Consider the following 17,895-nt stretch of genomic DNA (forward strand, 5'->3'; position numbering starts at 1 on the left):
TTACTCTGAAAAGCATTTCCTTATTTTTTTATTTATTTATTTTTTACAACTTTGTCGTCAGAATTTATATTAATTTCTGTGACAAAAATCAGGAAATATGTTAAAAAATAAAAGCAGCAGGTGGCAGCAGAGTGGATAGTTACAAAGGAGTGATGGTGTGACAGCCATGCTTTGGAATAGACCTGAACAGTTTACTTGTCTATTCCAGTTTCTGCGTCTATTTTAAGTTTTCTGGCTCTGGAACGTACGTGCTTTTAAAAAGTTTTTGTTTTCTTCTCTACAGTAAAAGCTTTACACCCTTCATTTCCTCCTGCCACACACAAGACAATCTCCACACTCCATCGGATGCTCCAGGCTGGAAGTCGGTCTCCACGCCGAGTTCTGCTCCATCCTCAATGCCATTTGTTGTTTGCCAATTCCAAAGGAAGACCCCTGAACGCCTCTCTGGTTGACGGACCTCTGCACAGTTGGAACAGTACCAATGTGGCATCTTTTAAAAATGTGCTGAACTTCAGATAGTGTTGCTTTTCTGCAGCATGCATCAAAGCAGCGCTATTTAGTTTTTTTTTTTTTTTTTTTACATGTATTTGTTTTTCATTGTGCTCACCAAGATTTCATAGTGTATCTAGATATACGAGGATATATGCACAAGGAAATGCTAGATTAATGTCAAACATTTCTTTTCTGGTGGCCTGAAAGACTTTAAATCTTCGCTGCAGCACAAGCTGCTGGTAAGAAATGTTTACAGTGAATTCAAAGAAGCATCAAGACGGCTTCACGAAGGACCGACTCGCTTGAACAGACTTGATCACGGAGCTCCTGAGGCCAAACACAGACTGCGACGTGGCCAAATGTTCCCAACAAGGCGGCCATTTGTGCCGCCTTGGAGAAACATGAGAAAAGACCGTTTGTCGATCTTGTATGAGACACTTGCGCTTGGTAAAAAAAAAAGGCACTTTTGACACTGGTTATGATTGCTTTAAGAAATGTTTTCTTTTCTCTGAGGACATTGCTTAGGTTGGTGGTTCGCAGGACAATAAGCACAGAGTTGGATGTGTGAAAATGCACTTTTTTTTTCTTCTTCTTTCCTCTACAAATGCACATGTGTTTTATCATTGACACTACATGTAGAAACGAAGGAACAAACACTGTGGATCATGTACTACTAGTTTTGTGAGGTTGGCCTCGCGACTGGAGACGGTTCTGTTCAGGAAAACGTACGTCGTCCCGAAGAAGTCGAGACGTCCTTACCGCTGTCTGATACCTCATCAAGACTGTAGCCAACTGTAACTGTTCAACTCTACAATCAAGACAGATGAGAATAATTTATTACACAACTCGTGATAATTCACAATCTGCTGAAATAATAATAATAAAAACACTTTAAATCACTGAATGTAAAGATGCATATTTATGTACAGGAAAGCTTCCTATAAATAAACTTCTTTAAAATTCACTGAGTGGCCTTAAGGGGAAACTTCGAGTGTTGTAACGTGATGGGTCTGTTTTTTTTTGCTTAGACTGGAGAAAAGTGTGTTAGAGGTTTTTGTTAAGGCACCAGCCTTTACTAAAGACTCAACCTTTGCCTCATCTCTACTCTCGACATTCACTTTACCCTCAAATTATGAAAATAAAGGCGGCATCATGGTTTGGAAATGTTTGGTGGCGTCTGAGCTTAATGCACCTCTGTGCTTTTGAAGAAAATATTAACTCTGAATTTAGCAAAAATATAACTATCAAAGACTTTGTTTGTATTTAATGATAGTTTGGTAAACCCTTGTAAATATGTTAAAAACCTTAAAACAAAGCATTTATTGCAGCAGCATTTTAAACTGAAAAGAAAAAAAAAAATTTGTAAAGATTTTACCAATGACAAAAAAAAATGTTTATCTGAAAAATATTGAGTATTTTTAAGATGTACTTAGTATCTGAAAAATATTTTCAGGTTTTATGTTTTTTTGCAACAAGGTAAACATACAAGAACCCTTTTCATATCCAAGTTGATTGAAGGGTTTATTTTTATTTTTTTACAGAAACCAGACTCGTTTGTTACCATTAAAAGTTTTTTTTGGTTTTAAAAAGCAGGGAAAAAAAATTCACAACTTAAAAAGTAAATGTCAATTTTAGTGGCCTGCAAGTACTTTCAAGTTGACAATTTTGACCTACCTGGCAAAAAAATAAAGGATGCGACGTCTATTACGGTTAATTTAGTTGGATAGGTTTTCTTTTATTTGGCTGTACTACAAAATACCAGAAGAAAAACTACATTTAAAAATGCCAAAATATTTCAAATAGTTTATGATACCATGAACTTGTAACATTAATTTTGCTTTTCAGTAACAATAAAAAATGCCACACCTACAATATTTGTCGATAGAATAGAAAATGATAAAATAGTGTTATAACGTTTCATAAAGTGCAGAGGACTCCAAAGTAGGTCTAACATCAGTGGTGAGCTACATGATAGCCACAGCTATGAAGCTGCCATTTAATCGGTGCCACTGGACCCTCCGACCAGCAGGCAAAATGTTTAAAGTGCCCGACTGAGCGGGGATTCAAACCAGCATCCCACCTACTGCAGGACAATGTTTCTTTCCCCTTTTGCTTCCCAGCAACTTAATGGAGGTCCGTTTTCTGCCCTTCTCTCTTTGTGTTGTTGCAGAATTAAAAGCTCTTCAGTGTAGTAGTACAAGTTTATTTTCTATACTTTTAATCTATTAAAAAGTACACTATGTCTATATTTTTGTAGCCATTTCTTTGAAGAATGAACACTCCACCTAATTTCACTGAAGTTCCATTTTTCTTGTTTTGAAAAGTGGCTTAAAAATGAGTTCCTGTAACATCGCTATTGTACCCTAAAGAAGCCAGAAATGGGTGAGTTTTAAAACAAGCCGAGTTGATGAGTGTTTGAAATACAGAAAATTATATTCAAGTTTAAAAAAGTGTCACCTACTGTGACTACAGCAGTCCTAATGACTTGAATTTCCCCCACCCCCCACGCTGAACACAGGAACACAAAATTTAAAGTTGGCTCATTGAAATATTTCAGTATTAAGATACTGAAATAAATGCAGATTTTACACATTTTCCCACATTTTTACCAAAGGGCTCAGACAGTGTGAAAAGTGGTTAGTTTCCATAAACAGTACACTTTTATTCAGCTCTTTTGTGTAATAATTTTACTTTACAGAACATTGTCAAATGCAAATACACTTAGTGCAAATAATAACACTTCAGATGTACAACTTAGAAATATACAAAGTCTGTAGATTGCTGACAAAATACAATTAAAAACACTAACTGTATTCTTCAGATGATAGAACACGTTGATCTAGCTTGTGTTATCAGCAAAAAAACAATAATCCAGAACCGTTCTAAACCTCTGAGCTCTAAGATTATTAAATCTGCGGGCGAATTTCCCAGCCGCGCAGATCAGCTGATTGAGGAACTCCCAACGCTTGCTGGCGTTAAACACAATCTAAAAGTCATGAGGTACGATGACGTGAAATGTCGACCCATCACTCCCTCGCCGCTGCCGCCCCCCAGTCTCAATGCAGTGTTGATAAATGCACGTCTGGTGGCTGTAAAGTAGAGAAATCTAGAACGTTTTAAGGGTCACCCTGGTGTCTAAGGCATTCTGGGGGTGGTTCATTTATCAGTCAAGTGGCAGGATGCCGCTGCACCGCAGTGTGGCGTGTGAAATGTAAATTCTCCACAACTGAGAGCCGAAGATGTGAACGATATTCTTCCCATCAGTTAATAATTTCACTTCTGTTGGACAAAGGCATATCTCGTTTTCAAACTTGACACGTGGAAATGGCTTTTAGTGCCTAGCAAACAATTTAGGGAAAAAAAACAAACAAAAAAAACACAGGTGTGTAGAGTGGATCTGATTGTCTCTCAACGGAGGAGAGGAAACTTCCCATCACACACCGAGGCTGATCATATGCAAATGTCCATCTGAAACACTGAGCTGGAGGTTACAGACAAATGATGAACGCAACTTAGCATTTTCAGACCACAGTTTGGCCATATTATCAGTTTAGCATTTAAAAAAAAAAAAAAAAAAACGATCCAAGACGAGTTAATAAGCAAAGTCTCTCAATCTCCCACAGACCCCGGCTAGTTGCTGTCATCAGATTCAAGCGTTTAACAGTCGATTCACATTTGTCATGTTGGTAAACTAACTGAAAAGTTACTCTCTGTACAATACATTGTGTCTATGTGCTCTCCGAAAAACTAGTTTATAACAATCTAGAAATATAAAGATTTCAAAGCTGTGAGCTCTGACCCCCCCCATCGAACAGTAAAGAGTCGTCACAAGAAGGGGCAGGGCAAGGCAAGAAAGTGGGAAACAGTGGGCAGCTGCTCCTCTCTTGTGGTAGTTTTACTTTAGCAGCAGCAAAAACAAGTAGCTGTAATACTAGTGATTATAGCACACCCAAAAAAGTCCAGGAGTAGGTAATCATATGAAATTTACAAAACAATTTACAAAAAGAAAGAGGAAGGAAAAAAAAAACAACACAACAAATCAATAACATTTCAAAGACTTCTTCAAAAAAACTCTTGAACTGACTATTAATGCACTTTCATGGCCACCGACTTGGAGGCAGCCAGTGAGATGCAGCTGGGGTGGAAACTACTGAGGTGTTAAAGTTCGCTCGTCTTTCAGGGACGTCCTGGTCATATGCAGTCCTGCTGGAAAGTTGTGTAAATGAAAAGCGAGTGGGCCACGTGGTTTCTGACAGCGTGTTGAATGAAGGGTGTCAAACCTGCGGTGGGCGAGCCTGACACAGTCAAGGAGAACTAATCAGGAAAAAATAAATAAATAACTGCAAATAAAGAGGATGTTAGCTTTTTACAATATTTAAAAAAAAAGCTAAGTGCTTGTTTCAGATTACCTCTTAGTGTTCAGAAGAGGATGGGGTTCCCAGCTCTTTTTTCCTGAACGTAGGAGGTGAAACGTTTGAGGAACTTGGGATACTCTCTCTTGGCGACGGCTCTCAGGACTGAAGCCGGAGCCCAGCCTCCTGGGTTTACTGCAGCCACACACAGGAGGGTTACCAGCTCACTCTGCAATTCCTCACAATTTGTGACCAGCCATTAAGAATCGACAACAGTAAATCAGTGCGGAGATGGCGGCGCAGGGCGCCCTCTAGTGAAAAGAGGAGGAACTGCTCTCTTGCTTCATAAACATTCAGTCAGAACCGACGCTCCAGTGAGGAAGCTTTCAGCTGCAGCCTCTTTGTTTGCAGGAAGTGACGGATCAGATGGGCTACAGACGTCTGGGCTGGGATTTCAGAGAAACAATATTACCCAGAAAATATAATATTCCATATAAAGTATATTACTTTATATGGAGAACATGGTACTTTAAAAGTGAAACTGGTCCATTGTTCCACTACACAAAGTGATTAGTTTCAAACATTTGTTATAATTTTGAGGATTACAGTTTACAGGAACTAGAAACCCAAAACATAGTTGCTCAAAAAAAAAAAAAAAAAAAAGTCAAACAATTCCAAATTGCCATGTTTGCTGTTTTAGATTTATAGAGTGGCTTAAAAGCCAACAAGCTATGCAGACAAACGCTTTATCAATCCACCTCATCACCTGAGATGATCAGATAATTGTGTCTTCATAAGAATACAATCAAACACCATCTTTGTTGCTGCGAGGCAGCTGATGATGGAGCAAAATCCAAGAGATTGATCTCTTCTGACAGGCAGCTACAACTGACAATCTAACCCTGCAAAAAACCAAATGACAAACATTTGGGTTTTCATTCAATGTCAACTACTGAAAATCAAATTTAAACAGCAAACTTATGAACTATATTGCTATTTGCAAAAACCTTAATCATTTTTCTATACACCCTTGTCCCTTAGTGAAGTCGGGAGGGTTGCTGGTGCCCATCTCCAGCCAACGTTTCGGGCGAGAGGTGGGGTCACCCTGGACAGGTCGCCAGTCTGTCGCAGGGCAACACAGAGACACACAGGACAAACAACCACGCACACACACACTCACACCTAGGGGCAATTTTGAGAGGCCAATTAACCTGACAGTCATGTTTTTGGACTGTGGGAGGAAACCGGAGTACCTGGAGAAAACCCACGCATGCACAGGGAGAACATGCAAACTCCATGCAGAAGGACCGGGGCCGGGAATCGAACCCAGAACCTTCTTGCTGCAAGGCAACAGCTCTACCAACTGCGCCACTGTGCAGCCCCAACCAAAACATGTAATCTCAAACTTACATTTAAGTTATTTTCTCAGGCAAAGAGTCACACAAAGCAAATTGTACACTACGTCACACTACTTAGCATCTTTCCGTTTGTTGGTGTAATTCCTGGGATCAAAACCAGACGGCTTGGAGAGGAACTTACCGTTGGCAACATATGTGATCTTACAGAGGATGTTGTCTCTGCTTATCTCTTTGTCCCCCTCTGGTGGGCTGACCAGCGTTTGGCAGATCATGGCCACATTGATTTTGGCACGAACACACCGGTTTGTGGGCTGGAGGTAAAGCAAAAAAGGTAAATGCAAACATTCCCAGGCTCCCAAGCTGCCCTGTGAATAGTTTAGGTTAACTATTGAGCATAAATTAGGAGTTGACTAAAACTAATGCATTTTATTTTGAGACATTTGAGTTAAAAAAGCAAATGATTAGCACAAAATACAGCACAGGGAGTATATTTTTTAAAAAAAACACGTTTCCTATTTTGCACTCTTATGTACAGCTTTAATTTTACAATTTACCCCACTAATGCAAATGGAGCGGAAACCACAGGCTGAGAACATCTGACTGTTAACGTTCACATGCATGTCTGCTTTACAGGAGGAGTCAAGTAACCCAACCCGTCACTTCCTCTAGAATATACGCATAATAAAACAAAAACATACCATCAAAATTATATTCTGACAATTACATTACATATGGTCACAGGTTGAAAACTTACATTTAGAAAACCACTGCATAGCTCACTGATATAAAGTGAACTAGTTTGGTGATAAGGTTGTTGAGGAATGCTCTGGTGTTGTGCAGATTGGAGTAACAACTCCACCGCTGAAAGGATTTAGATTTTTTTAATTGCAGTTTTTGTCAAAGGTAAGCAGACTGTCACACGTCGCTTTTAAATCCCAGCGTAGGGTGCAGGTTTGCTATGTCTCTGAGCTACTGTCCTCAGACCACAGTTCTTCTGGTATTCTTCTCCTCACCAGATAAATCACAGCATAAACTTTCACACATTAAGTGCTTCATTGCTTTCTTCTTCTTCGGCGGACACCGTCTTATGCATCACTACCTGATTTCTAAACGCAGCGTCATCACTCTGCTGCAACTTTCAGCTGGCTCAGCTGAACTGTGGCTTTTCTAAAGTTTTTCCCTACTTCTCAATTTCAGTGATGGAAAAGAAGACAACTGTTGTGGGCCGCAAGAAAAGAATAAAGGCGACTGGAAATGATCACTTGTGAAAATGACAGTGATTCGTGTACAAACCCCTACAATAACACTCAGACCCCCGACAGGTTTAGCTTTAAAGTAATTGTTTAAATTAATCAAAATGTTTCTTTTTTTTGACATGAAAGAATATTAATGTTTTGGAGACACAAAGCCAGACAAAGTCCTGGATCTGATAGAGAGTCTGTGGAGAGAGATGGATATTAGGGGGTTGAGAATAATAATTAAATAATTATAATTAAATCTGTGATGCTATAAGAGGTTTTTCCACTGATTTTGAAAGGATAATAATTTTTGACAGACTATACATTTGCTAAAAGAAAGTTAAAAACATATATGTTTTAATTACTTTCCTTAACATTGATGTATCATCTTTTGGGGAAAACCTGTGTCATTCTCTCTTCGGTAAAAAGCTTCATTTGTGTTCATTGATATTTTAAATGCATAAGCTCTTTATTCTCTTCTCTTTGTTATGCTGACAGTTGTTTGTACTGTTTATGAGGTTTTTCACTTATCTTAAATTCTCTGGTAAGTGAATCCATAAAAAAATGTTTAAACTGAACTGACGTCACTTAACATTATTTGTCAACTTATAACAACATTGAATATTTACACTTCTCTTTATACATTATCTAAATTGATGCATTTCATTTAATCTACATTTTACACAATTTCTTGAAATGAAGGCTGAAAATGGCAGAAAAAAAAAAAATGCTGTAAACAACCAAGAGCAGCAGTGGGAGTTCTATGTGCCACGATCGGTGTTTTCTGTCAACACTTACAGGAGCGTTGTCATGGTCGACAGAGAAGTTGCACACCAGCCAGGTGTCAGGATCGTTTTCGTTCGTTGCCAGAATCTTCCTGATGGCCGACAGATAGAGAATGTCCCTCTGAGAGGCGGGCCACACTCTCTGAAACACAAACCAAAGACAGCTGCAGACCAGCGCTGACCAAATGTCCAGCCCGTTTCCGTTGAGTCTGAATCTACCTTGTGCGTTTGGTAAACAATGATGGCGTTATCGGAAAGTGTTTCCACAACGTTGAAATTGTCGATGGTGGCTGAGGGAGGGAACGAAGAGGCTCGTGTCAGTCGGGTCACAACACTGAAACCGGAGGAGCTAAACGGGAGTCGGCATGACGACCCTCCCTGTCGCCGCGAACTTACTTTCCCAGTCATTTCGAACATCTGTGTCCCAGAAGTAGTGGCAGACCTCGTGTCCCGTTACGCCTTTGACAGCGTGAGTCGCTTTAAGGGGATCCAGGACGATGCCGTTCTCCTCCACTTCTCTCCTGTAAACCTGTTAGAGAGCAGGGAGAGAAGGTCGCGTTAATTTACCCACTGCAGAACCTAAACTAGAAGCAGAACAACCCCATTTAACCTTCCTAGTTTGTGAATTACGTTTTTTTGTTACTCTTGCATAAAAGCTTGACATTAGGGAGTAGTTTGTTCACTTTTTCTTGAGAACACTTCTGCTACTAATGAAAAAAAGTTGTGTTATAAAGTCGCAGCTTGCAACCAAGGGAAATGATTCATAGGCCGCTTGTTGTCTCGTCTGTACCCACCTTCATCTCTCCTTCTTCTATTACCAGCTGCCAGTTGGCATCTCCACCCACGTCCTGAAGAGAATAAGTCATATGATTCTGCACCATCTCCTCCACCTGAGACACAGAGAGACATTCAATAAGCTCGGGTTAGACAATGTTTTACATAACCCGCCTATTCTAGGCACAATTCAGCAAGAGTCAGCCTATATTAACCCACTTAAAACATTTCAGTCTTGAACAATCGGCAGTGTGTGTGTGTGTGTTTGCAGACAGGATAGGTGCTAACTTCATTCAAACAGAACAAGTATTTTGGCATATAAGCAATTCAAGGAATGTTGCCGCAGAGCAGAAACCAAATAAAATTGAGCCGACTGGTCCTGCCTGAGGGGACTCCTCAGTATCCAAACAACGTCATTAAGCAACAGCAGCACACGTCTGCACAGCTGCATGCTCGTGCCGTGAAACAGGAAAAAGGTGGAAGGATGAGAAATGGCTCTAAATTAGGGGGTTCTCTAGATTCCAGCCATGCAGCTTTAGAACAACCTCCAGGAATAATGCCTGCTGGACCCTCAAGAAAACCTTTGAGTTCAGGAATGTTCTCCAGGTGCTTTGCTGTTTTTGTATTTCTGCAAAAAAAAAAGAAAAAAAAAAAAGCTTCGGCTAAAGAATTTCACTTCAATGGAATCCAGGCAGTACAGCTGATATTTCCAGCATATCCTGGATTGAGTTGTTATAAGACATGCTCATGCTGGCTGCTCATGCTCTGTAGGAGTAGTAAAAAAAAAAAAGGGAGACGGGTTGCTGCATCCCACATCACAGGGGTCCATGGTTTGTGTGGCAGTACCTGAGAGCTGAATCTGTGAACGTCATCCGAAGCGGTGACTAGCTCAACAGAGGACACGGAGGAGGAATAGCTGCGAGGCTGCTCGGCAGAGAGATGTTTGGAAGAGAAAAGAGCGAGGAGGAAGAGCGAAGCGAGCGACTCGTTTAGAAACTGCAGAAGCAGAAGCTCCGGTGAAAATGTGAGAAAGAACTTGAATATAATCTAGGAAAATATATATTTTAGTAATTTAGAAGTGAAATTTACTCGTTATATAGATTCATTAAACTCAGAGTGATTATTTCTGGTAATTTGGGTGATTATGGTTTACAAATAATGAACTTTTTTTGTTGTTTTTCACTCAACACTTGGTTAGGGGCTCCTTTTGCTTTAATCATTGTGTTAATGTGATCAGCCTGCAGCTGCGTTGAGGTATCAAGGAAACCCCAGTTGCTTTATTAGCCGCCTTCATCTCATCTGCAGACTCGGTGACACCGTGGTCATTAAACCAGCTGTTGGTACAAAGTCCTGCTGGGAAATAAAATCAGAATCTCCAACAATCTCATCGGCAGGAGGAAGCATAAATGGTCTAACATGTTTTGATCGGCAGCTGCACCGACTCCGGACTTGATGAAACAAAGTGGACCAAGACGGTGGTTCCACTGATAGTCACTGACTTTGGAAACTTCACACACTGAATCAGAAGCAACTTCAACGTTGTGCCTGTCCACTGGCCCTCCAGCACGTTGGACTTTGATTTCTAAATAACATAGAAAACCCCGCTCGACTCCAGCTGCAGTCCACACCTTGTGATTCTCCCACAAACTCTCAAGTGAGCTTTGCTTCACAATCCTTGTAAGGCTGCCGATATTTCTATTGCTTGAGCATCTTTTTCCCATCATGCATTTTCCTTTCGCTCAACTTTCCATTAATATGCTTGGATACATTACTCTCCAAACACCCAGCTCCTTTAGAAAGGTCAATTAATTGTTTCTATTCGACTTCTGTAATCTGCTAAGGCTAAGAAACTGAGTTTGAAGGTTTTATTAGCTGGAAGCCACAATCAAAACAATATGTGACTACATGTGTAATGAATCTCTACACGCTAAGTTCCAATTTTGACATGCATTTCTAGAGTAAATTTAAAGAAATAACTAAATTCAAGAAAGGGAAAGAGACTGACACACTGCATACACAGACTACTATAGACAGTGGATTCACTAAAACCAAGAAAATGTACCATAGATACTACAAAAAACAAAACACTGCTTACCTTGTCTGCAAATCGGTGTGTACTGATGGCGGAAAAGACATCAACAGGAGAAACCGGAGGCAGCCGCGGTGTCCTGACTTTCTCAGACTGGCACTGAAGCAAACAGCATTTCAAGTTCAGCATGAGACCAGAGATTTCATATGTGCACACTAAGCTGTAGCTTAAACTACACGTGTCTGTTTTCTAAACATCGAAAACGTCAGCTTTAAGGGTTCCAGACTTCATCGCACCTGTTCTTCGATTTTATCCTGTCGGTCCAGCTCGGCTTCCACTGCGTCAAAAAATTCATCCTCATTGATCAAACTGTTGGGCCCCTCCTGCAACGAGGCAACGAGGACGGCTCAGAGCAAGATCCACCACGACAATCAGAAAAGCACATCAACAAATCCCTCTGCTTTCATTCCTGAGCCGTTTCAGCTCCAGTAATCTTATTACTTCACCTCATAGTCTGGGCCTCCGTAGTGGGACTTTTTCTTCAGTTCGTTCATTGCACATCTGTAGGCATCTTCTACCCTCCTCCTCTTCTCAAGCTCCTGCTCACAAGCACAGGGACAAAGTGTGTTTGATGTGGCTGTAACAAATACAAATACACTCCTCCCTGACTCTGCTTTAGTTATTCAGATTAGAGAAGAAAAGTCTGGGATAAAAGGTGATGAAAATATGGGTCTGGATGTCTCAAATTTAGCAAACATTGCAATATTCAGCTGCGTTCTCACACCGGCAGGTTTCGTCCTCGTCAGACGTCGACGAGGAAGAAGCTGTGACAAGTTTCTTTCTGCTGTCAATTATTTAAAATGAAAATGAAAAAAAAATTTAAGAGTAAGAAAACAATAAAATGCACTAAGTTCTGCACAGTTTATCCATATTGCAGTGATTACAAAAATAATGTCATTGTTAAATGTAAACTTAAATACATAAGAAAACAAACAAAAAAAAGCAGCAAAGTTAGGGCCAAAGTAAACCAGCCAATGTCATCAAGCAGGGTCCAAAGGAAGGTGTAGACATACAAAACCTGCTACAAAATAAACATAAGCCGATACTGTTCCAGCTCCGTAAAAAAACCACACACACGCGCACACACATACACACACACTCACAGAAAGAGACCTACTTTAAAGCTGGAGGTCTGTAAAGGTATCCATCTTTGTGTTTGGTGTTTGAGCAGCTCGGTGCTCCGCTGCTTTGAATGTTTCCACCAAGAAGTCAGTGAAGTCATTTTCTAAGATTCCTCTCAGAAGGAGTCCAAGCTGCGTTTCTCCCTTCAAATTCTTCTGATATCCAAAACTCCCCCCCTGTCTCAGAAGGTCAGCTAGCCATCAAACTCAAAACCAAATGTATATTTGAGCTGGTTACACCTGACCGTAGTTTAAGTGAGCTGCTTTTGAATTGTAGCTTTATGTGGCACGCCTTTAACACAGAGAGGGGGGGTGGGGGGTGGAAGAAACTGGTTTGGCAAGCAGTGAGCTCTAGAGAGCGAACACTTAAAGGCACAGTGACATTTAGAGCACATGGAAAAGAAAGCTTTAAGATAAGTAACTATCGTAGTCAACGCTCATTCGTTCAATTTTAATATATATATTTTAAAATAATTGCAATAATTGAATGATTAATATTTTTAACACACATTTGTCTGATTGGATCGTTTATGCTCAGAAGAGACAAGAGGCAATCTAACAAGAAACTGTTTTTTGAGAGCAATCGTATTTCTGACAAAATCTGAAAAAAAAAAAAAAAAAAATTACAGATAAAGAAAATAAAGTGTAATAACCAATGTATAATTTGTTGGTTACACAATGTGCAATACATGTAAACTATTTCATCAAAATATTAGCACCCTTTAATTGTTTTGTCACATAACACTACTTCAAAATGTAATTTTAATAGTTTTTTTTAGCGCATAGCATCAAATTCGTTTTCCCCACAGTAAAACATGGTGGTGGCAGCACCATGCTGTGTGGATGTTCTTCTTTAGGAGGGACAGAAAAGCTGGTTAGAACTGCTGGGAAGATATGAGGTTAAAACTGGAAGAAAACCCATTAGAGGCTGAAGAGGAAGTTCATCTTCCAGCAGGGCATGGACTCTAAACATACAGTCAGAGCTGTAACGATTCAAGTGAAATCACATCAATATGTGTGGCTGGCCTAGTCAAAGTCCAAAATTTCTCCATCCATTTAGAGTTTGAGTCGTTTTTGTAAACTGACATAACCGCATTAAAGTACATATATGGGGCACGGCACACTTTTAAGATATTTATATGTAAAAACATTAAAAAAAAAAACAAAAACACACAGACTTGTTTTTTAATCTGCAAACCTTTTCCTTTGCCATTTCTTTCCTTCCAGACAACTATCTATTCAAGCCGTCTTCCAAATAAAGTTAGTCCCACAGGATTCTGACAGTGTTCATGAACACATGTCAAACATAAAGACCTGAAACGCATTCACGTTTTCCAACCGCAGTCGTCCCCTGTCAGTTTCTGTCAAGCCCCCCACAGTGCGGCGTTGTACCTTGTCGAGTCTCTTCTGCCAGCTGTCTTCTCGTTTGACCATCAGCTCGATGCAGTGGGACAAAGTGGACAGGATGCCGGCCGTGGTGGCCTTAAAGGTGATGGCTTCTCCCTTGAAGTCGATCCCGTTAAAAACTTTGGGACTGGCCGGAGAAAACACTGCACCACGCAGAAAAGAGGACGTATTCACATTTTATCCATTTGTTACACTAAAATAAATATGTTTGTGCTGCTTGAGTGGATCTTTCATTTAAAACAGAAGACTCACGTTTCTCTTTGCTGCCGTTGTTGTTGTGATTGTGTTCACCTTCAGGTCTTGTAGTGGTCAGAAATTCATCTTCATCCTCCTCCACAACTGGAGAGGAAACAAAAATAACTCTATGCAATGAGGCTTCATTTATATTTGGTTAGGTTATTGAAAAAAAAACAAAAAAAAAACTCAGGGCATTATTACTTTCTCATATGTTTTGGGAACAAATTTGTGCTTTTCAAACAGATTTCAAGCTGCACCCTGCAGGTTTAATATAAAAAGGAATTCTGAAGATCATAAAAAAGGTTCTGCCTCAGAGATTAAACCGGCCACAAAACGTCCTGTAAGCAGATATCGATTTTTCCTTCCTCAGTGAACCACTTCAAGCGCTCTTCTTCAACTCTAATGCTGCATTAAACAAGAAGCTACCATCAATAAATGCTTTCCTTTGCCAGTAAAACCAAAGGCTGAAACCCAATGTGCAGTTCTGAAAACGTGATCATTACTCTTATAAAAAAAAAAAAAAAAAGTTTCTGGTGTAATATAAGCCAAATATTACCTCTGTCTCTCTGAAATTCATCTTTGGAAACCGCATCACCACAGGAGTCAAAATACTTCTGAAGAGTGTCCACCTGTCGGCACAGAATGTCCCGGAAAGTTTCCATTTCTGCGAGCTTCTCACGCAGCCTGTGGCCCTTCTGAGCAGAGAGAGGACGACATTCAGTTCAGCTGGACTTTTTTTTTTTTTTGCAGGAGATATGCAGTTTAATCCAAGCTACAAAACTTCAACCTGACATTGACATTAAATGATTTGTGTTTATTTAGTTAAATCTGGTGTTTTATTTGCAGACGCTACAGTTTTCATACCCTGAAGATACAAGACCTGATCAATGACTAATGTTTTTACCTTGAAGGAGGATGTGGAAGTGGAAGACAAGGCACTCGCAGCTGAAGTGAGAGACAACATGGAACCATGACGCCTCAGACTCGTTTCTGAGCCGTATCCGGACTCGGCCTGCGGACGCAAGCAAACAGAAATCAAAGAGAGGCAACAATGAAAGTAGAAGAAATCAAAGAAAAATCAAACAATAAGGGCGCATGAAGCTGTAGTCGACCTACAAAAAAAACAAAAACAGTGATGCACGACAAAACGCTACAGGACACAAAGAAAGCCTAGTGGTTCAGAACATTGAGTAACACTGGATCGACTCTGCAAATTGTCCTTTGATCAAGAACAAGTTCTTTAACAAATAAAGTAGGATAAATCGAACATTCCCTTCGTTTTCTTTTGGGTAAAAGTTCCCACCTCAAAAGACCCTGTCCAACATTCTCCCCCCCTTTTATGCATCTCCTTAGATGTGAATCAGTTTAAATTAAGAATAAGCAGATCAAACCTCAAACATCAGCCCGTTAAAACCCTGATCAGTGCATCTGTCACTGTCTGAGAAAACCAGTTGAAGGGCGAAAAATAAAAAATACACATGAACACAATAAAAACATAAATAAAAAAACACCTTAATGAGGAAAGATTAAACTGTATTTAACATGCAAGGGTAAAACAAAACAGAAGTTTAATTATAACATTCTCAGGTTTTATGCAACTATAAACCAATTTAATTAATGCTGTCATATTTAATATCGACACAAGATTATATTATAATGAGCAAATTACAGCTGTAATAATAAATTATGCATCAGTTTATTTCATTACAACCCAAATAAATGTTTAAAGTTAAATAATTGGGATTATGATGCATTGGTTTTTAATAGAAATAAATACTTTATTACTAGCCAAGTTACAAAACCATCAAGGTCTACTCTTGTTTCTCATTACACATTTTAAGAGACAAATTTTTTTTTTCCTAAGAAAAGCAACTTTTTATGTAGTGACACGTTATGTGTGTTGTATATCTGACCATTATCTAAAGTAGGGCGGCTAAATTTTCTGCTTCAGGCCAACATTTTCTTGAGAACTCGTTGGCTTAATATAAAATCTGGAGACCAAGAGAGCGCTGCACTGTAAAGCAGATCTATGACCAGACATAGTGGCTGCGGGGGCCATTTGTCCCATTAACTGGCCGTCATTTAACTAGGCAAAGCCTCCAGCACAGGGACAGCAGTTTTATTACAGATATCGTCCATTCGCCTGCATGCATTCCCTGACAGACACCAAAGTAAAATACCCCGTTTGTCCCACCAGCAGCTGCGAAACAGAGGCAGTGAAGTCATGATCCGAGACCAGAAACTAAACGTCATACCTGTGCACAAGCCGCATCAGCTGTGATGTTCCGAAATGTTGAATGTGTGAATCAGGATGCAAACATGCGGAGGGAGGGTTTCCTTTCTCAAGGTATTTGCTCAGGTTTAGTCACAGCTTAAGAGAGTCTAATTTTCTCTTGATTACAAAAATCAGCTAGAAGCTGCGAGCTGGTTCTGTTGGCCAACGGGAACGAATGAATGGGGAATTCTTAAAATCAGTGACTAAACTGAAAAGGGAGTCAGGTGACGACACAGAGAGACAGCATATACTCGGGCTTTGGCTGCAGTTTCTCCTATTGCAACAGAGTGACACAGTAAGGAAACTGACATAACATACAAATCAAAGAAACAACATCCGGAGTTCATCATGGACCAGGCAAACGGGTTTCCTCCAGAAAAAGGAAGTTCCTTGTGTTCAATGTGGCTGCTGTGAAAGTAAGATGTTTCTGCAGGACATTTCATGATACGCTGAAACATTTTTAAACCACAAAAATTAAAAAGATAAACACAACAAATCATTCCAGAAGATCCGGTACTAGGACAAGAACAAGCATTTTCAAATTCAAACCTCAGCGAGTGCCTCTTCAAACTGAAACGACCGACTGAATGATTAAACACACGTTTCTGGAATCCACAGAAAAAAGCCCACGTAACTGAACAACCACATGTTGTGCTCATTTTTGCAAGACACTCTTCATTAGACCAACAAAGTGAAACAGCCGTCAGGCTGTGAGAGACAGAAGTGTTTGCATTTCAAATGTCAGTCGTGATTGTCAAGTTAACCTGACCTGTGGTTTCATGTGACACGCCCGATCCACAGATTATCAATAAGGTAATTGCAAATAAAGGTCCTTTGTGCTTCGTCAGCATTGGTGATAACAGTCCCTGTTAATATTTTATGCCGTTTGCTACTGATGTGAAGATTAACAGCAAACAAAATTTGATGTCAAATTGATTTCAGACAGAAAAATTCTGAAAAATACATTTAAAATTTTTTTTAATACGAGGCCATTTATTCAGCAAAGGAAGAAAATCCACATTATGAATTGCGTTTACAGAATCAGTAGCGGTACAATTACTGACATTCTTAGCAACTGCTCTAAAATAAAATGATATGAATCATTTTGTCCTGTCACATCATGCAAGGCGATCCACTGAGATCCTGTTTGCGTTTGAGACAACGCAGCAGAATAGAGGAACCAAAAGGGTGTGGCTTTCCACACACCAATACATTTGTTATTTAAATGAAAGGTCACTATGTACCACTACCAACATGTTATCTGCATTGAATTCTGCTGATCAACACGGTTATGAAATCAGACGGGTTCTAAGATCATGCAGAGCCTCTGCTCCATACCCACTGCAGACTGCTATTGCTTCTTCAGATGTGTTTTTCTCTGCAACACAGATAAATAAAAATCTAGTGGGCTGAATTAGAATAAATATGGGTCGCCATCAGATGTTTCAGTAAGATAACGATCCAAATCACTTGCACTTATGAATGTGATGGTGCTTAAAAAGTTAAACCCATGATGAAAAGTGTGATCAATGTATAGTAAAACTCCACTCGGCACCAAAACGTTGAACGCTGCTTGACAAAATGCACCTGCTCAGTTGCATGACAAGCATGCAAACTGATCACCCGTTCATACAACGTATTTGAAATGGGATCTTGTGGTTTTACAAGTTAAATGAGTGATCAGGGGGTGTATAGCCACACACACACGCTCACACACAACAGCAACTTCTGACCAGAGTAGATTGCTGCTTGAGAAATATCCACATC

At 39.9% G+C, this 17,895-nt stretch overlaps 2 protein-coding genes across 7 annotated transcripts in view; one reads left to right on the forward strand and one right to left on the reverse strand.

Moving 5' to 3' along the window:
- The window catches only part of pip5k1bb (phosphatidylinositol-4-phosphate 5-kinase, type I, beta b), a 38,980-nt gene extending 37,524 nt beyond the window's left edge, over positions 1-1,456 (forward strand). Inside the window, exon 15 of the mRNA XM_008418849.3 lies at positions 284-1,456. Coding sequence (XP_008417071.1) covers positions 284-286 — 3 coding nt within the window. The 3' untranslated portion in view covers positions 287-1,456. The remainder of the gene's footprint in view (positions 1-283) is intronic.
- A 1,673-nt stretch (positions 1,457-3,129) lies between these two features.
- cert1 (ceramide transporter 1) lies at positions 3,130-15,334 on the reverse strand. 6 transcript variants are annotated; one of them, XM_081615297.1, is made up of 16 exons: positions 14,758-15,334; positions 14,410-14,548; positions 13,869-13,955; positions 13,602-13,759; positions 11,535-11,627; positions 11,325-11,411; positions 11,095-11,187; positions 9,846-9,923; positions 9,020-9,115; positions 8,622-8,754; positions 8,445-8,515; positions 8,239-8,367; positions 6,384-6,513; positions 4,902-5,039; positions 4,773-4,787; positions 3,130-4,695 (listed from the first exon to the last, which is right to left on the reverse strand). In XM_081615297.1, exons 1-14 carry the CDS (start codon positions 14,815-14,817, stop codon positions 4,912-4,914), a joined length of 1,482 nt encoding a protein of 493 aa, XP_081471423.1. In that variant the 5' UTR covers positions 14,818-15,334; the 3' UTR covers positions 3,130-4,695; positions 4,773-4,787; positions 4,902-4,911. The 6 variants fall into 6 exon arrangements, with proteins under 6 accessions (XP_081471423.1, XP_081471422.1, XP_081471420.1 ...); XM_081615296.1 differs by having other exon boundaries at positions 4,773-4,806; positions 14,758-15,333; XM_081615294.1 differs by having other exon boundaries at positions 3,130-4,787; positions 14,758-15,333.
- Positions 15,335-17,895: the final 2,561 nt, after the last annotated feature.

Source organism: Poecilia reticulata, chromosome 14 (genome assembly GCF_904066995.2).
Source record: "Poecilia reticulata chromosome 14, P_reticulata-male-v2, whole genome shotgun sequence".
Lineage (NCBI taxonomy): Eukaryota > Metazoa > Chordata > Actinopteri > Cyprinodontiformes > Poeciliidae > Poecilia > Poecilia reticulata.